General features: G+C 47.4%; 2 protein-coding genes across 2 annotated transcripts in view; both read right to left on the bottom strand.

The window, feature by feature from the left end:
- The window catches only part of Piwil4 (piwi like RNA-mediated gene silencing 4), a 34,612-nt gene extending 13,957 nt beyond the window's left edge, over positions 1-20,655 (bottom strand). The window contains exons 1-11 of the mRNA XM_042671518.1: positions 20,504-20,655; positions 20,233-20,389; positions 19,187-19,265; positions 15,960-16,091; positions 14,098-14,312; positions 11,514-11,635; positions 10,419-10,499; positions 8,257-8,454; positions 6,440-6,551; positions 5,079-5,202; positions 4,341-4,458 (exon numbers count right to left, since the gene is read on the bottom strand). Coding sequence (XP_042527452.1) covers positions 4,341-4,458; positions 5,079-5,202; positions 6,440-6,551; positions 8,257-8,454; positions 10,419-10,499; positions 11,514-11,635; positions 14,098-14,312; positions 15,960-16,091; positions 19,187-19,265; positions 20,233-20,389; positions 20,504-20,655 — 1,490 coding nt within the window. The remainder of the gene's footprint in view (positions 1-4,340; positions 4,459-5,078; positions 5,203-6,439; positions 6,552-8,256; positions 8,455-10,418; positions 10,500-11,513; positions 11,636-14,097; positions 14,313-15,959; positions 16,092-19,186; positions 19,266-20,232; positions 20,390-20,503) is intronic.
- A 1,687-nt stretch (positions 20,656-22,342) lies between these two features.
- Fut4 (fucosyltransferase 4) lies at positions 22,343-25,631 on the bottom strand. The gene is made up of 2 exons (XM_042671519.1): positions 24,475-25,631; positions 22,343-22,934 (listed from the first exon to the last, which is right to left on the bottom strand). Exon 1 carries the CDS (start codon positions 25,629-25,631, stop codon positions 24,489-24,491), a length of 1,143 nt encoding a protein of 380 aa, XP_042527453.1. The 3' UTR covers positions 22,343-22,934; positions 24,475-24,488.
- Between the last annotated feature and the right edge of the window lie 273 nt (positions 25,632-25,904).

The raw sequence follows: 25,904 nt of genomic DNA on the forward strand, positions 1-25,904 counted from the left end.
CCTAGGAGAGAGTAGATGAAGGATGAGAAAGGAAGGAAATATAAGGATTTCAGTTTGAGAAAACACACAGGCTTGACAGGGAAGAATATGAGGAGATTAGTGTTGGCAACTTTGAATGTGTAACTTAATTTGCTTCAATCAGAGTTTGGTGTTATGGCCTATGACAGAGAGCAATTTCTACTGAGCTGTAGCTCCTTGAGAGCAACCACCATATGGAGCCTGTCTCTGTCCCTACATGCCTACAGCATGCACTCACAGGACACAGATGAAGTTTGCACTTTGATTTCCTGGTAAAGGTCCATGTCCTCCTTAGGGAGGTTAAACTTCACCACTGTCACTCCACAACTGCCCACAATTTCCATCTACTAACTTTATCTCTAAATTCTTGGAACCAGTAATTTTCTTCACAAGTACCTGCTAAAGATGAGATGGGGGTGGCCATCACCAGCCGGGAAACAAGGTGAGATAAATGTGTTAGTGAGATTTGGCAGGTGGAGGAATCAGGAAGACTGAGCTATAGACTCAGGTAAGAAGAACACACCAGAATCTTTTCTTGGGTAGGCATAAATCAAGGGGATTATCAACAGAATGGAACCTACTAGGATGGAATCGACTAGAATGAGAATAGAGATGCACATTCATAATCTATAAACATTTAAGAAAAACTTTTAAATGAAAAAGATGCAAGGCATGCATATTCCTATGCCATTTTCCTAAAAGAGGTATTTGCAAATGCATATCACCCTATAAGTGAAATAAAATAGTCATTTAATCAAGAATGATTCAATGTTTTATTAGACAAATAATTACTGAGTTCTCTCTCCTTCCCTCTCTTCTTTCCTCCCTCATCATTTTATGTAAATTTCCAAATTCTTCCATGAGCTACTAAAAAAATGAAGCTGGACACTAGTGGTTCACACTTAGAAGTTTAGCTACTTGAGAGGCTGAGATCAGGAGGACTGTAATCTGAGGCTGGCTTAGGCAAAGAAGTTCATAAAACCCCTTCTCCACTGAGAGCTGGGTACAATAGTATGCATCAGTCATCCTGGTTATGTGGAAAGCTGGGGTTGGGGGATAGCAACTCCAAAGCAGACTGAGCAGACAAGTCTGCAAGGCTTCCTCCTCAGGGGAAGAAGCGGGGTGTGGGCTCCTCTCAGTGGGAGAAGGGGGTGTGGGCCCCTCAGTGGGAGAAGGGGGTGTGGGCTCCTCTCAGTAGGAGAAGGGGGTGTGGGCTCCTCAGTAGGAGAAGGGGGTGTGGGCTCCTCAGTGGGAGAAGGGGGTGTGGGCCCCTCAGTGGGAGAAGGGGGTGTGGGCCCCTCAGTAGAAGAAGGGGGTGTGGGCCCCTCAGTAGGAGAAGGGGGTGTGGGCCCCTCAGTGGGAGAAGGGGGTGTGGGCCCCTCAGTAGGAGAAGGGGGTGTGGGCCCCTCAGTAGGAGAAGGGGGTGTGGGCCCCTCAGTAGGAGAACGGGGTGTGGGCCCCTCAGTGGGAGAAGGGGGTGTGGGCCCCTCAGTAGGAGAAGGGGGTGTGGGCTCCTCAGTAGGAGAAGGGGGTGTGGGCTCCTCAGTGGCAGAAGGGGGTGTGGGTTCCTCAGTGGGAGAAGGGGGTGTGGGCCCCTCAGTGGGATAAGGGGGTGTGGGCTCCTCTCAGTAGGAGAAGGGGGTGTGGGCTCTCCTCTCAGTGGGAGAAGGGGGTGTGGGCCCCTCAGTGGGAGAAGGGGGTGTGGGCCCCTCAGTGGGAGAAGGGGGTGTGGGCTCCTCAGTGGGAGAAGGGGGTGTGGGCTCCTCTCAGTAGGAGAAGGGGGTGTGGGCCCCTCAGTGGGAGAAGGGGGTGTGGGCCCCTCAGTGGGAGAAGGGGGTGTGGGCCCCTCAGTGGGAGAAGGGGGTGTGGGCTCCTCAGTAGGAGAAGGGGGTGTGGGCTCCTCAGTGGCAGAAGGGGGTGTGGGTTCCTCAGTGGGAGAAGGGGGTGTGGGCCCCTCAGTGGGAGAAGGGGGTGTGGGCTCCTCTCAGTAGAAGGGGGTGTGGGCTCTCCTCTCAGTGGGAGAAGGGGGTGTGGGCCCCTCAGTGGGAGAAGGGGGTGTGGGCCCCTCAGTAGGAGAAGGGGGTGTGGGCCCCTCAGTGGGAGAAGGGGGTGTGGGCCCCTCAGTGGGAGAAGGGGGTGTGGGCCCCTCAGTGGGAGAAGGGGGTGTGGGCCCCTCAGTGGGAGAAGGGGGTGTGGGCTCCTCAGTAGGAGAAGGGGGTGTGGGCTCCTCAGTGGGAGAAGGGGGTGTGGGCTCCTCTCAGTAGGAGAAGGGGGTGTGGGCCCCTCAGTAGAAGAAGGGGGTGTGGGTTCCTCTCAATAGGAGAAGGGGGTGTGGGCCCCTCAGTGGGAGAAGGGGGTGTGGGCTCCTCTCAGTGGGAGAAGGGGGTGTGGGCTCCTCTCAGTAGGAGAAGGGGGTGTGGGCTCCTCTCAGTAGAAGAAGGGGGTGTGGGCTCCTCAGTAGAAGGGGGTGTGGGCCCCTCAGTAGAAGAAGGGGGTGTGGGCTCCTCAGTAGAAGGGGGTGTGGGCTCCTCTCAGTAGGAGAAGGGGGTGTGGGCCCCTCAGTGGGAGAAGGGGGTGTGGGCTCCTCTCAGTAGGAGAAGGGGGTGTGGGTCCCTCAGTAGAAGAAGGGGGTGTGGGTTCCTCTCAATAGAAGGGGGTGTGGGCTCCTCTCAATAGGAGAAGGGAGTGTGGGTTCCTCTCAATAGAAGGGGGTGTGGGCCCCTCAGTGGGAGAAGGGGGTGTGGGCTCCTCAGTGGGAGAAGGGGGTGTGGGCTCCTCAGTAGAAGAAGGGGGTGTGGGCCCCTCAGTGGGAGAAGGGGGTGTGGGTTCCTCTCAATAGGAGAAGGGGGTGTGGGCCCCTCAGTGGGAGAAGGGGGTGTGGGCTCCTCTCAATAGGAGAAGGGGGTGTGGGCTCCTCTCAGTAGGAGAAGGGGGTGTGGGCTCCTCAGTGGGAGAAGGGGGTGTGGGCTCCTCTCAATAGGAGAAGGGGGTGTGGGCTCCTCTCAGTAGGAGAATTGGATGTGGGGAGGGCATCAGCCACCTCAGTGGCAACAGGAATCAGTACAGACCAGGTGTGTGCCCAGGCAGGAAGCAAGACCCTACGTCATAAATAACCAGCACACTGTTGTCTTTTTTCAGGAGCCCAAGTCAGGGACAGAAATAGAGGGAAGATGCTGCAGTGGTACTCATTGGACACTATATTGAAAATAAACTGTACAACTTGTGGGTGGAGACAGGAGGGAAAAACCGGGAGAGAGCAAGGGAAAGGGTGATACTGTCCAAAAAGGTATGTATTCTTGACTGGGCGCTGGTGGCTCACGCCTGTAATCCTAGCTACTCAGGAGGCTGAGATCTGAGGATCCCAGTTCAAAGCCAGCTGGGGCAGGAAAGTCCATGAGACTCTTTTTTTTTTTTTGTCAGTCGTGGGGCTTGAACTCTGGGCCTGGGCGCTGTCCTTCAGCTCTTCAGCTCAAGGCAAGCGCTCTACCCCTTGAGCTACAGCGCCACTTCCGGTTTTCTGGTGGTTTATTGGAGATAGGAGTCTCACGGTCTCTCCTGCCCGGGATGGCTTTGAACCGCGATCCTCAGATCTCAGCCTCCTGAGTAGCTAGGATTACAGGCGTGAGCCACCAGCACCCGGCTGAAAGTCCATGAGACTCTTAACTCCAATAAACCACTCGAAAACCACAAGTGGCGCTGTGGCTCAAGGGGTAGAGCGCCCGCCTTGAGCTGAAGAGCGCAGGGACAGCACCCAAGCCCAGAGTTCAAGCCCCACGACCAACCCCCCCCCCAAAAAAGATATGTATTCTTTATTTAACTTACAAAACCTTAACCCTCTGTACATCACCTTTATAATAACAATAAAAAATTGAAATTAAGAAAACAACCAGCACAGAAAAGGGCTGGAGGCACAGCTCAGCAGTAGAGTGCTTGTCTATCCAACCTAAGGCCTTCCATTCAAGCCTTAGTACCACCAAAAAAAACAAAACCTCAAAACTATTTAAAATTTCCTACTACACACTTTAACAAAGTAACAAATGAAGTCTATAAACATGTTATTTGACTTAGAATATCCAAAATACCGTCAACTGAAGATGTCACTAACCACATTCCAATTGCCCAGATCTAATGTATTAAACACAAAAGCTTAGCTGTCCAGCTGAAGCAGAGTTTAAAGCCTACCAGCACAGGTTCCCACTGCTGTGCTTCAATCTGGAACTGCTAAGTATCTGGGCTGACCCTCTAGACTCTAGACATCGATGTCAGGAGCCATCAAAGTTAGACATTTTCATCAAGGAAGAAACGTAAACACACCCCAGTACCTCTGGATGTTGTCAGCCAGCCTGGCCAGGTGCTGCTGCCTGCTCAGAGGACTGAGCTTCGTTTCTGCAGTCATGGCCTTCATCAGATGAAAATCAGAGGCTGCCTGGGCAGTCAGACCTGTGAAATACAGCAGCATTTGTAAACACACAAGAATCAACTAAGGATCATTTTGGTGTCACTGTAATAATACACCTGATGAAAAGCAAAAGTATATTGGTCTCCATACTACCAAAATTCAAAAAATTGCTGGGTGCTGATAGCTCACACCTGTAATCCTAGTGATTCAGGAGGCTGAGATCTGAGGATGGCAGTTCAAAGCCAGATGAGGCAGAAAAAGTCCTATGTGACTCTTATCTCCAATTAACCACCAGAAAAATGGAAGTGGAGCTGTGGTGCAAAGTGGTAGAGTGTTTGCCTTGAGCAAAAGAGCTCAGGGACATTACCCAGGTCCTGAGTTCAAGCCCCACAACCAACAGGAAAAAGAAATACTGCAAAAAACAGCTAGAGTTTAGTAAAATATCTAGAGGCCTATTTTATACCAAAGTAACAAGTGGAATGCATGGGATAGAGAAAATAGATTTCAAAGGGGACTATGTCCTTTCACTTGTTTTTACTATTGTCTCCATGATTTAATTACTGCCCTGGCACTCAGGTACCATAAAGTAGTTTGTGCCCACTGCTGAGGTTCAGGAGCCTGTGGTCTGCAGCCCAGTAGAGTTTTAAAAGATAAACATTACCTGTTAGAAAGCAAAGCTCTGGTATCAGGTGGACAATCCAAGGTTCAGTGTTGTCATTTCTCTTGCTTTTCAACAGACTAACAAGCACTGGCTGATTTAGGTCAGATAAAGTAATATCATACTGCTATAAAATGCAAGATTAATGAAGGGAAAGTTAATATGGAAACACTGCAAGAAAGAAGCAAATCCCAAAATGTATACATAAATGAGCCTTTTTAGTGGAAGAAAAAAATGTCCCTCAGTTTCCTGAACTTTACGACTTTCTTTTAAGGACTCACTTTTTTAAAATATTAAGGTTCAGCTGTATGATTTTAATTATCTTTTATAACGTCATAAGACTTTTAAAAAGCCATTTTCATGCTCCTCTGGGTTTCATCCAGATTCAGAATAGCCTCCAGCTGATTTGTACACAGTCCAGTGACTTCCCCGGAGCTGACTCAGGGCCAGTGTCCAGAGGCACCAGGAGACCATCAGTAAATGTCCTTTAGGCATCTGCTACATGCAAGGAACTGTGCTAACTGTGGGTGTCCAGAAACAAAGAGCTTAAGTCATACTTTAGGAAGACTAAGGTTTGAGATCAGACTGTTCATATCTTGCTTAAGATGATCTAATGTAGCTAAGTTCATTAAGCCCTGGAAAGAGAGTCACAGAGCTTCCCTGAGAGCTGATTGCTGAGCTAAAAATAGTCAAGAATATTTAATGTTGTCTGATTTAAAACAATATGGGGGAAAAGGAAGCTATTTTTGTGAAAATACACAGGAGAGAAACAGCCAAGAAACAGGGAAGGGACAGAATACAAGAGATGAGGCTTAAAGGCAGAAAGCGACCAAATGATAAAGGATTTTAAAAGGCCTACAAGGCACTGTTGGTTCACACCTGTAAACCTAGCTACTCAGATGATCATGGTTTGAAGCCAGCCCAGGCAGGAAAGTCTATGAGATCTTCTTTCAATTAACCACTAGAAAACCAGAGGTGGAGGTTTGGCTTAGTAGATCACTAGCCTTCAGCAAAAAAAAAAGCTCAAGGACAGGACCCAGATCCTGAGTTCAAGTCCCATTACTGACAAAGAAAAAAAAAGAAATGTGTGCAGAGCTCATATTTGACTACTAAAGCAATAAAAAAAAATCATGGGTTGTTTTAAGCTTGTGAGTGATATTATCAGGAGAATACTGAGACTACCAGAAAGCAGCAGGAGGCAGAATGAGAATCCAGCCAATTGGGGGACAGGGAATAGAGAAGGGAGAAGATGTAATGTTATTGGAAGGCAGACTCCGCCTGGTAACTTGGGGGAACTTCCTGCACTGGAAAGGAACATGAAAAGCTCTCTAAGCTAAGATGAAAGGAAATACACACATCCATACCTGCTTGTAATAATCTATGTAGGAGATCTCCGAGCCGTCCCGCCTCTTGAAGGTGTGCACCGGCTTCACCGACCAACTGATGTCGTCAATGCGGTAGGTTCTGTTATTGTACCTGGTAAACACAGGAAACTTTTAAGAAAGTTTTTCAGATCATGCAGACAAGCAGCCATTTCACTACACTTGTTACTTAAAGTGTAAGATAGACTCCAGAATGTCAGAAATTATGAGACAGTAACATAAGATAGTTGCATTTTTTTGGCATGTTCAAGTATTACCTAACAAGAGTATTACCATTTTGGCATACAAGATCTTGTATTCCAACAAATCCAGTGAGAAAGTTGGTATAATACAATGTGTGTTTCTCACTGACAGACATTTCTGTTAAATTATGGTTAAATGTTCAACTGAAGAAGCATTACTTTAAAATTTCCCATCTGCTCTGATGTCAAATTGCTCTGAAACTAGGGATTCTTTCTGATAATAAATACCAAGTAGGCTAAGCAACCACACAGATCTGCCGTCTTGTTTAATCAACGTGGGTCAGGTTGCTTAAGACCACTCTTCCCCACCAGAACTGCGTAGCCTGCAGCATCCTGTCATGTGCTCCAGCCCGCAGAAATCTCCAAGGCAAGTTTCTCCAGAGCTAGGTATCCTGAAAGGCGGTTTCTTGAAAGAGTGTAATATGCTGACCCATCAAAATCTTGACAGAAGTGTAGAGGGAGATCTTCCTGGCCCAGCAGTATGGAATTGAACTACCCCTCTCCTATATGACCCAGAAAGTAACTTTAAGTGGAAGGCGAAGACTAACACAGTCCCTAAGACACCTCTTTGGATCAGCAAAACTATATGCTGTCTGGGCAGGGGAAGGGGGGTCTGGGGGAAAGCAAAGGAAGGGACGACAATGCCCAAAAGAAGAAATGTTCTTATTACCTGACTTAGAAAATGGTAGGGCCTCTGTACTATACCTTAATAGTAATAAAATTATTTCTTACTAGGTATATGCTAATACTCAGGAGGCTGAGATCTAAGGATCATGGTTTGAAGCCAGCCTGGGAAGAAAAGTCTGTGAGACTCTCATCTCCAATAAACTACCCAGAAAAAGCCAAGAGTAGTGCTGTGGCTCAAGTGGTAGATTGCTAGCCTTCAGTGAAAGAAGCTCAGGGACGGCACCCAAGCCCTGAGTTTAAGGCTCAGGACCAGAAAAAAAAAAAAAGGATGTGCTGAATTTTTGAATTTTTTGAATTCAGGAAGTCATTTAACCCACCAATTTTTAATCCAGTTCAATGTGTATGAAGGGAAAATTATATATATATATATATATATATATATATAAAAATGTAGAAGTTTACAAAAAAGTAAAACGTGCTCTTGATCTAAAAGACCTTATATCTTACAAAAAAGGTAAGCTATGGATCTCCTGTTCAGTACGGTAACCTAATAAAATGCAATATAATGATCATCAAGAGTTGGCTGAGAGCAAAGTGTTTATGGGAACAGGCAGGTGAGTAACATACTTACTTCATCTGTGGAGGTGAAAATTTGAAATACAGAACTTGGGGCAGGGAGCCCAGGCAGGAACACTAAAGTAACAAAGTTCAGGCTGCTGAGGGTCAGAACAGAAGAAGGGTATACAAGTAATAATGTTGGGACCATGCCAGCTTGGGACAGCCTGAACTTTAGACAATGGAGAGTAGCCACATCTTCTGCACAGGTGGCCAAACTTATCAGACTTCTGCTGTGGCCAGTGCTTCCATGAAATTCCTATTCACAGAAATCTAAGTCATTCACTCTATAGAAAACACTGAGTAGATGTTTACCTTGTAAGGACAATGCGCCCTATAAGCTGTTTCTCACACATCTGGGTGAAGTCAGACATAGCAGCGTTGTAATAGAGATCAGTCATAAACTCCAAAACAGTTTCATTCCGGAGAATTTTATAACTTACATCAGCACTAAACAGGAGCCTGCTTTCATAATGTGACACAGAAATGGCAAACCCAGGCCAAAGGGATAATCTTTAAAAACATAAATTAAAAGAAGAAAAAAATATCGTATTTAAAATGTTATACCAGAAAAATAAAGATTCGTGTGTGTGTGTGTGTGTGTGTGTGTGTGTGTGGTTTGTGGGGCTGTAACTCAGGGCTTAGGCACTGTTTCTGAACTGTTTTGCTCAATGTTAGTGTTCTACCACTTTGAGCCACAGCTCCATGTCTGGTTTTCTGGTGGCAAATTGAAGATAAGAGTCTCATTGACTTTTCCTGCCTGGGCTGGCACTGAATTACGATCCTCCGATCTCAGCCTCCTGATTCGCTAAGATTACAGGTGTGAGCCACCCGTACCTGACACAACAGAGATTTTTAAGTGATGATTTTCACTCTAATTCTCTACAGGTAACTTTTTCTTTAGTGTAATTTCTTCCAGTTGCTAACTAAAATTTTTATTTTCTGTTGGAGTGTTTAGTATACAGGTAGGACCTTGGTACTACTGATATTCAGACTGCATAATTCTTGCTTAGGAGCTGTTCTTTGCATTGTAGGATGGTGAGCAGCATTCCTTGTCTCTACCCACTGGATTTCAGCAGCATGCTCCCAGCAGTGAGAGCCAAAAATGTGACTTATGCCTTTTATTTTAGCTACTCGGGAGGCTGAGATCTGAGCACTGTTTAGAAGAAAAGTCTGTGAGACACTGGTCTCCAGTTAACTGCCCAAAAGCTCAAAGTAGAGGTGTGGCTTAGTGGTAGAGTGCTAGCCTCCAGTGAAAGCCAAGGGAGTGCTTGAAGCCCTGAGTGATTTCATTTGCAGAAATATAAAAGAAACCAGAGTCCAGGCTATAGATCATTTCTATATGGACTGAAAAGTCTTGAATAAGAAGTTACAGAAATGACATGAACAAAAGGACAATTTTTTTTTTTACAAGTAATTCTAGTCTACCCTTTGAGAGCTTAGCTTGTGATACTAGCCAATCTGCAGGACAAGCATATGTACCTTGTTGTAACTTAGCTCAACAATGAACCCATGGATATTCCTATCCACACAGATTTTCAATCCTTTATGCACTTTGTTTATATATCTGTCTTTATATATACATGTCATATATATACACATGTACTTTTTTCTTTTTTTCTGGAGAAAGTCTAAGGTAATAGAGAATAATAGAGAGGAACTATATGTTATACATATACATACAATGTATATTAAATATACATTGTACATATGTGTGTATGTGTATTTATTTTTCTGGAGAGTTATGTACCAACCAGTTTAAGGTAATAAAGAATAATAGGGAACAACCATGTGTATTGTGTGTACTCACACACACATAATCTACATTAAACACACATTATATATGTATGTGTATATATGTACTTTTTTCTGGACAATTATGTACTAATATAAGGTAATAAAGAATAACAGAGAACAACCATATGTATTATTTATATACATGCCCACATAATCTATATTATATATGTGTGTGTATATATATGTATTTTTTTCCGGAGAGCTAGGTATTAATGAGTATAAGGCAGGATTGACACTTTCCCTGCAGCACCAACTTCCCAGTTTGGAAATAATATACAAGTATTCTGAATGATTTTGCCTTCACTAAGGTAGCTCTGTTGAATTCTCTATTTACCCACAATGATGTCATGCCAACCACCTGGAATGTTCTAACTTCAGTAAGACCACAGGAAACCAGCTATGTGTTACAACACACAGTTCATCTTATTTTTTTCATTTTTATATTCATAAAATTCAATTTCTGAATTCCTTCTAGAATTTATGATACTGTCCTTGTATAGAACAATATAAGAAAAGGCTTCACATTTCACTCTACCATTCTCTAAAAAATACTCAAAAATTATAAAAGTCCAGTACATTCCAAATTACAGAGATCCTCACAGGAGGCATAATGTTATATTGCATTATAAACTACCCTGCTCACACTGACAATTTCAGAGGAACAGAAAATACAAACTTACTTGTGCTGGGGAATTTCCACTGCCTTTGAAGGGTTATAGAAGTTCCTTCCAATTTGGTACATGGACAACTTTTTTAATATCCTGCAAGGGTATTTTTTTGAATCTTTGGTAAATATTAGTCAATAAAGTATAGTTCTAAAATTGTACTCAAGCTGAACACAAAATACTTAGAATGCGTAGATTTTTTTTCTTCTAGAATATTTACACACTAAATATCCATCTATATTTGGACTGTCATTTCATTTGAGAATGACACAGTGAAGTTACTTTTCTCTAACTGAGCTTAACTGCAATGATAAATTTGTGGTCCATTATGAACTGCAGCTGTGGTTACTGTAACACCGAACTGCAGCTGTGGTTACTTTAACATTGAACTGCAGCTGTGGTTACTGTAGTAAGCTGGAAAGGGTGAGGAGGCAAGATTTCTGATAAAGCTGTTCAAGCTGCCCAAAGATCTTACCTCACTGGGGTGACCCTTTGCCACTTGTCCACTCACCTCCAGTACCTCAGATCACACAAAGGCGGTGACTGCATGCCGGGGGGGGGGGGGGGGGGGGAGGTAATAGGAGAGTTTGAGTCCAAGTCAGAATGAAAGGGTTCTACCTCTGTGATGTGGGTTACCAAATGTCACAAGCTCAAGTCTTGCTTATTTATTATTTATTATCTTTATTGTGTGGGTGCTATGGCTTGAACTCAGGGCTAGGGCATTCTCCCTGGCACTCTACCACTTGAGCAACATCATCACCTCCTGCTTTTTGCTACAGATAAGAGTCTCATGGACTCTTCTGCCTAGGCTGGATATGAACCACAATCCCCATATATCAGCCTTCTGAATAGTTAGGGTTTCAGCCACTAGCCTGAATATTATCATCTCCCTATTTATAAAGTCAGATTTCTATAACAAGTACCTTCCTCGGGGTGCTCAGTAAGCACGTTGTAAGATAAAACAATTGAAAAGGCTTCACCAATGGAAGGCATCTTACAAGTGTCAACTGACTTACAATAATCCCCTCAGAGGGGTTATATATAATACCCAGGCTCTATTGCTGAGAAGTATTGATAGTCCAAATTAAATTTACATTTAAAATGCCTTACTTTTTGAAGATGATATTGAGGAACTGGATGCACATAGGAGAGCTTGAGGGCAGTTCACACGTTAGAGTGACAGTCATCTTTATGGTCTCATCTCTGTGAGTTTTACTTGACAGTTCTGTGACCTGGGAAAACAGGCACTTAAAAGGCTTCCTCAAATATGTACAAGGAAGGTATCAGAAAGCCACTCATGTTTCATATACATGAGTGAAAACAGAACCATAGATATTCCTATATAATTAATAACTTAATGTTCATCTTATGTTGGGAGGGGTATTTAATTCTTTGGTGTGTGTGTGTGTGTCTCTCTCTCCCCCCCACTCTCCATATATATTTATATGATATCATCTATCACTCTATTCTCTAACTTAACAAGAGGAAAATTAAAGCCAAACGCATAGCTAGATGATTTGATACACAAAGAATCCCAGAACAGTGGACTGTAACCATTTTGGTGAGCAAGAAGAAGACATATCATGAATTACTTTAAGAGTCTGATAAAGATGAAAAATATCGTCCCAAGAAAGCTTCACATATGTATATACCACAAGAGTACACATGCACCCATTTTCAGGGACCGCTTGGATGCCCAGAAGTCTCTTAGAGGACTGTACTGCTCCTGTCAAGTTTGTGAATTACACATGCTCAAAAGCTTATTCATAAAACAGAGAAGCAGAGAAGAGAAACAAAGCAAAAGAGAGTATATAGCCAAGAGAGAAAGTAAAAATGAGGAGAGGAGGAATAAAGGTAGAAGCTAGAATAAATTCCAGAAATTTCATTCTGAAAATTTAAGAAGGAATCTTTGAAACCATGTGCCAAAACAAATCTTTCCTCCTTAAGAAAAAAAAAAGAAAAGGAAAGATAAGGTACTGAGGAAATTGTTAGGACTTTTCTAACCTAGAACCATGCTTTAACAATGTAAAAATGCAAACATTTGTTTCTATAACAGCTCCTGGCACTGTATTCATTTTTTAATGTAAGAATTCAGAAAACAAGTAAGTATCAATCTATCATCAGAGATTTTTTCCAAGGATAACAAGTTAGACACTGGCTTAGAAATTGACTAATTTTTAAGCATAAAAGCACAGGGTCTCATTAAAGGATAAAGGCCCCAAGAATGCTTACATTTCTTTTTTTTTTTTTTTTTTTTTTGGTCAGTTGTGGGGCTTGAACTCTGGGCTTTGGCACTGTCCCTGTGCTCTTCAGCTCAAGGCGAATGCTCTACCACTTGAGCCACAGCACCACTTCCGGTTTTCTAGTGGTTTGTTGGAGATAAGAGTCTCATGGACTTTCCTGTCCAGGCTGGCTGATCTCAGCATCCTGGGTAGCTTGGATTACAGGCATGAGCCACCAGTACCTGGCTTGCTTATATTTCTTGAGCAAATTTCCAAATATGTACTTATAATCTGGAAATTTAAACTTACATTATTATACCATGCTACTTAAAATGCTGAGTTTAAGGATTCACTTTTTTTTTTTTTTTGGTAGTGGGGCCTGAACTCTGGGCCTGGGCACTATCCCTCAGCTCTTCAGCTCAAGGCTAGTGCTCTACCACTTGAGCCACAGAGTCACTTCAAGCTTTTTTTTTTTTTTTTTTTGCTTATGTGGTGCTGAGGAATCAAACCCAGGGCTTCATGCACGCAAGGCAAGCACTCTACCACTGAGCCACCTTCCCAGCCCAGGATTCGCTTTCTAAGTAACATAAGTAATTCTGTGTTTTAACTTTGCATACAGAAACTGGTTCTTTTTTTCTTTGTAGTAATTTTAATATTATTGTAGAACAAGGTTTATGATAAGAACATCAATATCTTTAAGAATGAAGATGTTGAAAGCATAACAGTAGATATAACAAAATATCAATTTTCATGTCTAGTTGTCAAACTTAAAAATACTTTTAGAACACATCACTATATATTTCATATGATGGAACAAGTCATAAAAGAAACATCAGTTCTGTATTCAAAGACTGAAGCTGTTTGGTAATTCAGGTACGATTTGCAGATTTGAGATTTCATTTGCAGATGCAAATGAAACAGAACAAATTAAAAGCTCTGAAGACACAGGTACATGGTGTTTTTAAAGGTATCCATTTATGGAAACGTTTTAAATGATGCCTATTTTTAGGATAGTTGTAGCTCTTATTTTTACAGTGTTAGAACATTGGGGGCTTACTCATGTAATCAAATACTGGTAACTTAGGAAGTCTCTGAGCTTTCCAGCTGGGAACAGGAAAAAGTGAAGAGTTAAAAAAAATTTAATGTTCATGACAAAAAAAATCCTATCTTTTTTTATTTTCTTGGTCAGTAGTGGGGCTTGAACTCAGGGCCTAAGCGCTGTCCCTGAGCACTTCCACTTTGAGCCACAGCGCTGCTTCCAGTTTTCTTATGGTTAACTGGAGGTAAGAGTCTCATGGACTTTCCTGCCTGGTTTGGCTTTGAACTGCAATCCTCAGGTCTCAGCCTCTTGAGTAGCTAGGATTACAGACATATGCCACCGCGGCCTAGCTGCTATCTTTTAAATATACATGTCTAAACATATGTCTGCATGCAAATTCATACGCACATATGTGGTGAAAACCATATTCTACCTTTTTTTCTAGCTTTTGTGAAAGAAAAAGGATAGCACCATCAAATGCTTTTGCTTTGTTGGCAAGTTCACTGTGATTATAAAGCAGAGCAATCCTCAGCCTTCTAGATTCGATATCTGGATTATAAGTCACATGGTACTGGTATAGATGCCAGTCTCGAGGAATGTCTAAATTGAAAAGATTTGTAACCAGATTCACAGGTATTCCACTCGAACCTGGGGAAAGAAACAAAAATAACAATATTTTTTCACTAAAAATTACACCTGTTAACATTAATCATATTTAATATTTTAACTTATATTTGCATAATAGTTGCTATAAAGCAAGCATTTTTAGTCAGTGGTAGCAGCTGATGTCTAAAACTTGAAGCTCGGCCATACCACATTGTGAACTGACGTGCTTTCATTTGTGAAGCAAGGCAACAGAGAAACATGGAAGCAGAAACTAACGTTCTTAACTTTGGGAGAAGTTAATGAACCCAAATTCCTCCCAAGCCTGCTTCCAGCTCCAATCACTGCAATTGAAATCTGCTGCAGTAACATTTGCATATGCTGCTGTAAAGTCAGATTACAAAGAAACTGACAGGTTCTTACATCTAACAGTGTAACTCCCCAACCTCTGGGAAATCCAAAATAATCAAAAGGTAACCATACTTCTGTAAGTCTTGGAAAGGTTCCATCAGTGATAAGATCATTAGGCAAACAGCTAACAAACCCCTGAGACATGAAGGAGTAAGATAGGAGTTAGGAAGGAAATGTATCTTTTCTGTGTAAAAGTCAACAGGGTCTGGAGCTTCTAGTTTCTGTAGGGAGACCATATGTGTGTATAGAAATTCCTTCCTCCTAAAGAAATTTTTACTTACAGCTTAAAAGTGCATGTTTATCAGAGATAAACATGGCATAGTCAGTACTCAGGATGACATAAACTTCATTCTGCCTCAGGACAAAATCTAAGAGATGACTAAGGAGTTTCTTCTTACCTCTTCTCTCTTCATGAGAACACACACAGTCTACATTATAGAATGTATGATTCCTGTACTCTGACTTACAGAAAAGAATGATATCAAATAAGCATGACTTTTCTTTTCTCATGAAGGAAGTAAAAGCATGAGCCTTCGAAGTGGTGAGGAAGAAAAAGATGTTTTGTGTCCCTCAGTGTTTTCTCAGTCTCTGTATAGATCTGTTAGGAGCCAGGAGTCATGGGGCTATTTTAAAGGAAAGATCTCTTTTGTTCTTTCAGATCCCCAGGAAATGGCAACACAGCAGCCCATATAAATGGACAAAGGGAAGCCAACCTAGAGAATGTCAGATGAGATCTTTTAAGATCTTCTATATCAGCCCCATACACACTGCAGAATGGATGAAAATACCTGACAGGTGGTAAGATAAGGACTATTTCACAAAATATTTTCTTTTCTGTCTGTCTGTCTCTGTGTGCATGCATGAGTAAGTTTGCTAGATGATGGCATAACATCTAAAGTATCTAGACAGTACTTCACACACAGCACATATTCTACAAGCAAATGAACTTATTTATCTTAGATCTAGGAATGGAAATTTTTTAAGCAAAACGGTACCATTAAAAAAAAAAAGTACTATGAGCTGGGTGTCGGTGGCTTATGTCTGTAATCCTAGCTACTCAGGAGGCTGAGATCTGAAGATCGCGGTTCAAAGCCAGCCTAGGCAGGAAAGTCCATGAGACTCTTACCTCCAATTAACCATCAAAACACCACAAATGGCGCTGTGGCTCAAGTGGTAGAGTGCTCACCTTGAGGTGAAGAGCTCAGGGACAGTGCTCAGGCCAAGTTCAAGCCTCACGACAGACCCACCCCCCCTCCCCCCCAAAAAATGCTTACTGCATACCTGTTTTACAGTCTTTCACATGTGCCAATTTCTGTCTGATACAGATACCCAGGTCCATGAAGTCCCATTTCATCTTCACACTTCTTTCTGCAACAGTACTTCTAACATTATCCAAAGATAAACCATCTTTGTCTAAAATATGAGAACACAATAATAACTCACATATCATTCTGATGATATTGTGTACCACTAGGATCAATAATGAATCTAAAAACTCAGATGTTGGTGACTTTTTTGTCAGTCGTGGGCCTGGGCTCTGTTCCTCAGCTCTTCAGCTCAAGGCTAGCACTCTAACACTTGAGCTACAGCACCATTTCTGGCTTTTTCTGCTTATGTGGTGCTGAGGAATTGAACCCAGGGCCTCATGCATGCAAGGCAAGCACTCTACCACTGAGCCACCTTCCCAGCCCCAGATGCTTGCGAATTTTAAAATGTTCTTAACTATGCAAAAGTTTTTCACCTAAGAATTAGACTGTGAATAAAGTATGGAACATTTTGTTAGAAATAAATAAAATATGCTGAGTTAGTGTTCTAATTATATTCTTAATTTTTATTATCTTTAGTTATACAAAGGGATTTCAATTTAACATGTAAGTGTATGAGTATCATGCATTTTGATCAGTGTCATCCTTTCCATAATTTCTCCCCAACTGTCCCAATCCCACCCATGCCCTTTTCATTATATGTTAAACTTTTTTTTTCATAAGGCGAGAAATCTGTCTCCCTATGTCTAGCTCTGTAAAACTGTTCCTGTTTTCCTTCTTGAAAGCACACTGGAGTTCCATACCAGTGTCTGCACAGAGTGGAGTTGGAACCCTTTCTTTTCCCAGTGAAAAGAAAAGGAACTATCCTGAACACATTAAATTAACACCGTAAATTAAACACATTAAAATTCTTTCCTTCCTTTTTATTTTTCATGAATCGTGGGGCTCAGGACCCAAGTGCTGTCCCTGAGTGCTTTTTGCTCAAGGCTAGCTCTCTACCACTTTGAGGCACAGCTCTACTCCAGTTTTCTGGTGTTTAATTGGAGATTGGAGTCTCACAGAGTCTCCTGCCCAGGTTGGCTTTGAAATGCAATCCTCTGATAGCAGCTTCCTAAGTAGCCAGGATTACAGGTGTGAGTCACCAGCGCCTGGCTTAAAATTTATTTCAAAATGAATGTTCCCTGTTTAAATAGTATAAGAGGTGCTGGGATTTTCTGATGTGTCTGTGACACTTTGAAGACATCAGAATGCCAAAAATCAAAATATTAAAGTATATTATTTGAAAATAATATGAGTAATGAATCTCTAGAACCCTGGCTTGGAATCTCCTGTGGGATAGATACTAAATGCAATTCCCAGATGTCATCACTTTTACCTGCTCAGAACAACTTGCTTTATCGTTCTCAATAGAGTCTGTTTCTCAAGAAAATAAACTTTTAAAAATTCTTTGTCACTTCTTTATTTTACAGATCAATAAATTGAGAGGTAGAAATTATACATCTTAAATCCAGAAGCCATAATATTAATCATGACATACAATTTGTTAAATGAAGAAAATAAAATTTAATTTAAAAATCTATTCAAACTCTACTTTCAATATAATGCTATCCTATGAATTCTATTCTATTCTCAAACTATATTAACCTCAGTAGACTGCCTTATATCATCCAATGCTCCTGATTTCAAAAGATGTTGGACATTTTCTACAATTTCAGGTTACTGTAGGATGGTAGGCTGTAGGCTGAGGGAAAAGGGGAATTTATCATTTAATGGGAATAGATTTTCAGTTCAGCAAGACTGATAAAACTTGCAAAGAATGATGGATTCAATAGATAAAACGGTAATTATATATGTATATACACTGTATAAATTAAACAGAAATTGAATTTGTTTTCCAAAGATGAAGGATTTCCATCACTTGCTATTTGTAAGAATGTACAGCCAACATGGAAAAACAGTCTGGAAGGTGGAATGATGCCTGAATGGTGCAGAGTCTGGTGTACTCCCTCCCTTTGTGTAAATCCAGATTACATGGTGGGTATGAAAGGGGGCTGGAGAATTTCCTGCCAGGAAAAGAAGGGGTGTTTAAGTGGAACCAGAGAATCTCCCGCCAGGAATGAAAAACCAATCATGTGCTAGGTGAGAGCCCCAGACTCCCGGTTTGGGAGGTCCTAGGTGCCCAGGGCATTCACATTTGTTAGAAATTGAAAAACGAATTGAAAAAATTGGTGGCCAGAACAGGGGAACTAACAGGTTTCACCTGAGGTTATCGGGTAAACTGTGTCCCCCCTACATGCATATGTAGAAATCTGAACCCATGGTGCTTCAGAATGTTACTGTTATTTGAAGACAGATCTTTAAAAAGATAAGTTAAAGTTAGGTAATTAAAGTAACTACTAATCGGTCTGATGTCATAAGAGGAGGAATTAGAACATAAAAATATGCAGAAAAAACATTACGTAGAAGCAGGGAGAAACAAGCCCATCTACAAGCCATGGAGAGAGGCCTCAAAAGGAATAACCCTGCCAACACCTTGATCTCGGATTTGATACCTTCAGAATTATGAGAAAATACATTTCTATTATTTGAGCACCTAGTCTCTGTTATCTTGTTATGCACTGGGCATGCCAACTCCTATTGTGACAGTGTACTTACAGTGGCATGTTGACAAAGATCCCAAGACCACATCAGGGTTGCAAGGAAATGAACTCCCACCCGACAGGGGTGTGTGTCCCAGGGAAGAGAGCTACTACCTGACCGGGATGTGTGTCCCAGGGAAGAGAGCTACCACCTGACAGGGGTGTGTGTCCCAGGAAAGAGAGCTACTACCTGACCGGGGTGTGTGTCCCAGGGAAGAGAGCTACCACCCGACAGGGGTGTGCGTCCCAGGGAAGATGCAAAGTCAGCAGCAGCATTTGCCAGGCTTCTGCCATCCCAGCAGGTAATGATAGCATTGCATTTGGATGTCATAGATTCCTAGAGGGTTTTTTTCCTCTCAAAATTCTTCACTGAATAAACAGAATCAGAACACTGGCTTCCTCAAGACAGCGAATTACCACTTACTAAGCATTAGCAGCTGACTGCATGTTAGGGAACTTCTAAGTACATGACTATAGGCATTAAAAAAAAAAAAAAAAAAGATGTTCACAAAGCAAGCCTAGGTCTCTAAGGTTGGGTGAAAGAAGTCCCTCTCGCTCCATTCCAGGGAACAAAGCTCAGGGGAACAGCCTCTGCAGAGCTTACCTTGCTGTGAAGTCCCGCTGGTTCCCAGGAAGCCACTGCCTGAGGCCACTTCACGGTCACCAGGATCAACTGATATGGTCTATCAAAAGGGAAAACATCTTGTTCAGCTAGGAGTCTCAGTCAGAACATTATCACAAGGTCAGATCAGTCACTGTCATGTCCTAAATCCTTAGATAAAGATGATCCAGGAAAAGAAAATATGAATGGGTAAAGCTCTTGATGAGGAAACCATGCCCATTCTGGGCATGAAACTGCTTTTAGTACCAACAGGAAAACACAGTGTCAGACCCATGTGTGCGGGTTGATCTTTGTGTTCAGGAAACCCGTCAGAAAGAAGGGGCACAAACATGCACGAACTGTTTGCCTCCAGGACTATGGGACATGGACATAAATTGAACCCGGACAGGGCCTCTAGGCACAGGTCTAGAAGACAACTCTCTCTGCATAAACTGGCCAAGTTCTTTAAAAACAGTGGAGAGAGAACCACTCACATTTTCTCTTTTCATGGAAAATGCTTGTCTTTGTTCCAGAAATTACTACAAAATGAGTGAAATCAAGAGAAGACCGCTTTCATGAAAATGAAAGTAAAATGACCACAAACTACTCAGCTGAGCACTTTCACTCAAGTCTAAAAGGTGGCTCAAAATTCTGGAGATAGAGTTAAACTGTGCTTTCCTGAGGGTCCGTCCGATCTGTCACTTATGACCAGCAACTGGCTCAAAGTGGCTAATCTACCACCCGTGACTAGCAACCAACCAAACTCAAAAGTGGCTAATCTACCACCCAAGACTAGCAACCAGCTCAAAGTGGCTAACCAAGCGACAGCAGCTGAATCAACCTCGAGTGTGTTAGGGATTATTGGTGAGTGTTAGGGATTACTGGTGTGTCAGGGATTATTGGTGTGTTCAGGGATTATTGGTGTTAGGGATTATTGGTGTGAGTGTCAGGGATTATTGGTGTGTGAGTGTTAGGGATTATTGGTGACTGTTAGGGATCATTGGTGAGTGTTAGAGATTATTGGTGAGTGTTAGGGATTACTGATGTACCCGGTAAACAAGGCCGAACTGTACAAGACTATAATCCACATCATGGTATGAACAGGGCCACTTTTCTCCCCAAAAATGTACGGCCAAGTTAGAACGCAGCAAGTAGCGGCTCTTGAGGGGCTCGCGCGGCCACACTCTGTCTTGCTCGGACGCGGCCCTGTTAGGAACACGGGGAGAAGCGTCTGAAAGACTCAAGCTGGGCGAAGGTGCCTTCCTTCAGAGAAGGAGGCCCCCGGAGGGCAGGCGGGAAGAAGGGAGGGGGCTTACCGGCGGCGAGGCTGCGGGGCGGTGAGGCTGCGGGGCGGCGGGCGGCGAGGCGGCGGGCGGCGAGGCGGCGGGCGGCGAGGCTGCGGGGCGGCCCACGCTGGGGGCGCCGGGGCTGCGGGCGGAGCCGCGGGCTCTCACCCGCGCGCGTCCGCTCATGCTCCCGCGTCGTGAGGTGTGAACCCGGGGGAGATGGGAAGGGGCGGGAAATGAGGGGGCGGTGGGGCGGGGCAGGGAAGGGGCGGGAAATGAGGGGGCGATGGGGAGGGGCACAGGGTCGGTGGGGCGGGGCGGGGGCAGAGGGGCGGGGCGGGGGTAGAGGGGCGGATGGGGCAGGGCAGAGGGGCGGGGCGGGGGCAGAGGGGCGGGGCGGATGGGGCAGGGCAGAGGGGCGGGGCGGGGGCAGAGGGGCGGGGCGGATGGGGCAGGGCAGAGGGGCGGGGTAGAGGGGCGGGGCGGATGGGGCAGGGCAGAGGGGCGGGGCGGGGCGGATGGGGCAGGGCAGAGGGGCGGGGCGGATGGGGCAGGGCAGAGGGGCGGGGCGGATGGGGCAGGGCAGAGGGGCGGGGCGGGGGTAGAGGGGCAGGGCACGGTGGCGGGGCGGGGGCACGGTGGCGGGGGCAGCGGGGCACGGTGGCGGGGGCAGCGGGGCACGGTGGCGGGGCGGGGCACGGTGGCGGGGGCAGCGGGGGCAGCGGGGCAGGTGAGGAGGAGGAGGAGCTGAGGCCCAGAGCACCTGCGCCTCATCTTCGCGCTGTTCTGACCCGGGCTGGGTCTTGAACCCGGGGCCCAGGTGCTGTCTTGAGGCATTCTGTTCATGTCTCAAGGCCGATGCTCTTCCACCCGAGCCGCAGCGCCAGGGGTCGGATCTCACCTCCACTCGGTGTAGACCCATACCGTTCCAAGCTGCAGTAGGAGTGTCTTCCACGTCTTGCTTTGTCCTTTAGCTTTCTTCGACTTTTCTCACTTTCTCTTAACTTGTTGACCCCAAAGACGTTTCCTTTTCCTTATTTCCTTCTTCACTCCCACCCAGTCTCCATTTGCTCCCCATTTTGTAAGGCACTCGTCCCTTCATTACTGAATCTTCTTTTCGCGCCGGTCCTGCTTTTACCCTTAGTGGCCGTTGCCTTTTCCAGGTCCGTATTTACATGGACCTACACGTGTGTGCTCGAGGGGGCAGGCAGGACAAAAGGAATGTTCAGTGCGAGTTCCAAGTTCAGATTTCCTCCTTTCAACAAGCACAGCATTCTCCCTCTGTAGAGAAGACCGTTTGCCCCTTCTATTTTCTTTCTGTTATCATGTTCACAGTCTTCATCTCACCTCTTTTTAAAGTAGCATTATTTGGGCTAGGATGTAGATCAAGCTATGGAATGCCTACCAAGAAGTCAGCCCTGAGCTCAAATCCCAGAACTACAAAAATAAAACCACCATCATAACAAAAAGGGAATTATTTGATTTGGTGGCCAAGAGCTGGAGCCTGTGCAAAATAGGAGGTGACTACAGCACGTGTCTGTGTGTGTGTGTGTGCAGATGCGTCATCAGGTTAAAGTGAAAAAAGGTCAGGCAAACAAGAGCCAGAGGACAAGCTTAATTGGACTTGATATAAACTCAGGATAAGCCAAACTACCACAGTTATTTGGAACCAGGAAACTCAAACTGAGCCCCACAAGTCATGAGTGAACACATTAGCCCATGTAGATACACACTAAAATTCCAAGATTGGTCCTACATAAATCTCAAGGTACCCAAAATGTAAGGCAGACAAGGAGGCGGACTGGGGTTTATCCTGTAACAAGAGAGTTACTTATAGGCATTAGTGAAGTTTCCATTTCATAGGATCGAAACATTTAAGTACTGACAAAAACAAAAACTGCCACTGCTAGACATCATGAAATTTACTTTTCTCCCTTTGTATGATTCCACAAAGCAGTGCAATCATTTTCATTGCTCTGCACAGCGTAAGGCCTGCCCATCCAAAGGACTCATGCTCCAGTTTAAATTTCAGGCCCAGCAAAGACATAACTAATCTTATGTTAGGTGACATTTTTGTTTCCTTCTCTTGTTTGTAAATGCTGGCTGGTTAGCCAGGAAAAGGGACAGAAAGGTTGTTCACATTTTATTTTCACACCTGCATTATCAGTGCTTTTTGTTTTTAAATCCAGGTTACAGGAAAACACAAAGAAGAAATTAGGCCATGATTGTTGACATTGTAAAGGATTTTCCGCAGAGTTCCATTAAATACTGAACTCCCTTAAGGCTCTGAATTTAGGATCTGATTTAAGTGTAGCTTTCCAGGACTGTGTCTGGCTAACGGTGAGGTACACCACAAATCCATCTTCACTTTCCTCCAAGGACAAGGTTTTCCATTCACGTGGTGGAGGCACGAAAGCTCTTCTTAAGGGTGTCAGTGGCCTCCGGGCTGGCCTTCCTCCCCTTGCCTAGGATCCGAGGTTTTGAGGAATTCGGCCGATTAAGGACTACACCCCAACACACACACACCCACCCCCACACACCCCCTCACCCACCCCCCCATCCCCACACACCCTCCCCCCACACAAACATACACCCTCACCCCCCATACCCTCCCCCTTCCCCTCCCCACAAACACACACATCCTCACCCCCCACACCCTCCCCCTTCCCCTCCCCACAAACACACACACACCCTCACCCCCCACACCCTTACCCACACACACACATACACCCTCACCTACCCCCCCCACATACCCTCACCCACCCCCACACACACCCTCACCCTCCACACCCTCACCCCCACACCCTCCCCCTTCCCTCCCCACAAACACACACCCACCCTCACCTCACCCCCCCACACCCTCCCCCTTCCCCTCTCCACAAACACACACACCCCCTCACCCCCCACACACACCCTTACCCACACACACACATACACCCTCACCTACCCCCCCCACATACCCTCACCCACCCCCACACACACCCTCACCCCCCACACCCTCACCCCCCCACACCCTCCCCCTTCCCCTCCCCACAAACACACACTCCCTCACCCCCCCACACACCCTTACCCACACACACACATACACCCTCACCTACCCCCCCCACATACCCTCACCCACCCCCACGCACACCCTCACCCCCCACACCCTCCCCCTTCCCCTCCCCACAAACACACACACCCTCACCCCCCCACACACCCTTACCCACACACACACATACACCCTCACCTACCCCCCCCACATACCCTCACCCACCCCCACACACACCCTCACCCCCCACACCCTCCCCCTTCCCCTCCCCACAAACACACACACCCTCACCCCCCCCCCACACCCTTACCCACACACACACATACACCCTCACCTACCCCCCCCACATACCCTCACCCACCCCCACACACACCCTCACCCTCCACACCCTCACTCCCCCACACCCTCCCCCCCACACACATACACCCTCACCTACCCCCCCACATACCCTCACCCACCCCCACACACATACACCCTCACCTACCCCCCCACATACCCTCACCCACCCCCACACACCCCCTCACCCCCCCACACCCTCCCTCCCCACACACACATACACCCTCACCTACCCCCCCACATACCCTCACCCACCCCCACACACACCCTCACCCCCCACACCCTCACCTCCCCCCCACAACCTCCCCCATCCCCACCCCCACCCCGGCTCCGGCCGGTCCACCGCCTCACGCGAGCTCTGAAGCATCGCTCTGAAGTCTCGCCCGTGGCCCAGAAAGTCTTCCGACAGCCAGGCTGTCTCTCACCTGTCCCGCTGTGAGGGGCCGCGAGTGCACAGGAGCCCGCGGGCCGGGTCCTCTGCCAGGGGAAGCGGGGTCGGAGGGCTTCGCCCGGCCCCGGCCCTCACCCCGGCCCAGGCCCTCACCCCGGCCCCGGCCCCGGCCCTCACCCCAGCCCTCACCCCTCACCCCGGCCCTCACCCCTCACCCCTCACCCCTCACCCCGGCCCCGGCCCTCACCCCGGTCCCCGGCGTCAGCTCTCGAACCAGCCGGCCAAGTCGCCCACGACCTGGGCGCGGCCGCCCGCCGCCTGCACGGCCTCGCAGGCCCGGCACCACGGCTCGTCCCAGAAGGAGGTGAGGTGCACGGCGAAGCGGCGGCGCCAGCGGAAGTAGCGGCGGTAGACGGCCGCGTTGCGGTCGAGGAAGCGCAGGTGGGCGGCGAGCGCGGCGGGGCTGGGGAAGTCGTCCACGTGGATGAAGGCGCCGCGCGGCACGAAGCGCTCGTAGTTGGCGCGGTCCGGGCCGAGCACCACGGGCACGGCGCCGGCCAGCAGCGCGTTGCGCCACAGCTTCTCGGTGATGTAGTCGCGGTGCCGCGAGTTCTCGAAGGCCAGGTAGAACTTGTAGCGCGCCAGCAGGTGCAGCAGCCCGCAGCGCGGCACCGGGCGCCCGGGCCCGCCGCGCCCGAACACGTCGATGGGCAGCAGCGCGCTCAGCCGGCGGTAGAGGCGCACGCGCACCTGGCGCTCGTCCCAGTGGCTCACCACCCAGGCGGCCAGCCCGCGCTTCCGCGCCAGCGGCGGCAGCGGCCCGGCCGGGGGGTCCCCGGGCCCGGCGCGCGCGCGCAGGCGGCCGTAGGGCACGAAGACGTCCGAGTCGGCCCGGTAGGACAGCGTCCAGTTGAAGAGGCCGCGCAGGCCGCGCAGGCCCGGGGAGTGCGAGGGCGACTCGAAGTTCATCCACACCCAGCGCTGGCCCGGCGGCCGGGCGCCCGCGGCCGCCAGCGCCGCCAGCGCCGCCGCCTCGCCCGCGCCGTCGGGGCTCGGCGCGCCGGCCCGCACCAGGTCGCGGTGGTGGAAGAGCACGGCCTGCGCCTCGCCGAGGGCCGCGCGGTCGGTGAGCAGGCGGCAGCCGCGCAGGCCGAACCGCAGCCCGCAGTCGGGCGGCGGCCGCCCGGCCGCGCCGCGCCCCCGGAAGGGCTCCCACCACAGCAGCACGCCTACCGGCGGGCGCGGGGCCCCGGGCGCCCAGGGCGGCGATGGCGGCGCCGGGGGCAGCTGCGCCCAGCAGGCCAGGGCGACCAGCGCGGCGCACAGCAGCCCGGCCGCCGCCCAGGCGCCCCGCGGCCCCGCGCCCGCCCTCCGCCCGCGTCGCCGGGCCCTGGGCGCCGCCATGGAGCGCGCGGGCTCAGGCGCGGCCGCCCGGAACCCGGCCAGCGGCTCAGCTGCCGCCGCCTCCGCCCAGCGGCCCCGCGGGCAGGGGCGGAGGGGCGGACCCGGGGCGGGGCGGGGCCGGAGACGGGTCCGCCCGCCGCCGCCCGGGCCACGGTGGCCCGCGTCCTGCCTTCCCGACCCCGGCGCGCTCGGGATCTGGGGATCTGGAGCCCCGGCCCAGAGCGAGCCGCGTGGCAGCGGCCCCGCCCCAGCCCAGGGCTGGGGGACAGGCGG

The sequence above is a fragment of the Dipodomys spectabilis genome, unplaced genomic scaffold, assembly GCF_019054845.1.
Source record: "Dipodomys spectabilis isolate Male_0828 unplaced genomic scaffold, ASM1905484v1 ptg000635l, whole genome shotgun sequence".
Taxonomy (NCBI): Eukaryota; Metazoa; Chordata; class Mammalia; order Rodentia; family Heteromyidae; genus Dipodomys; species Dipodomys spectabilis.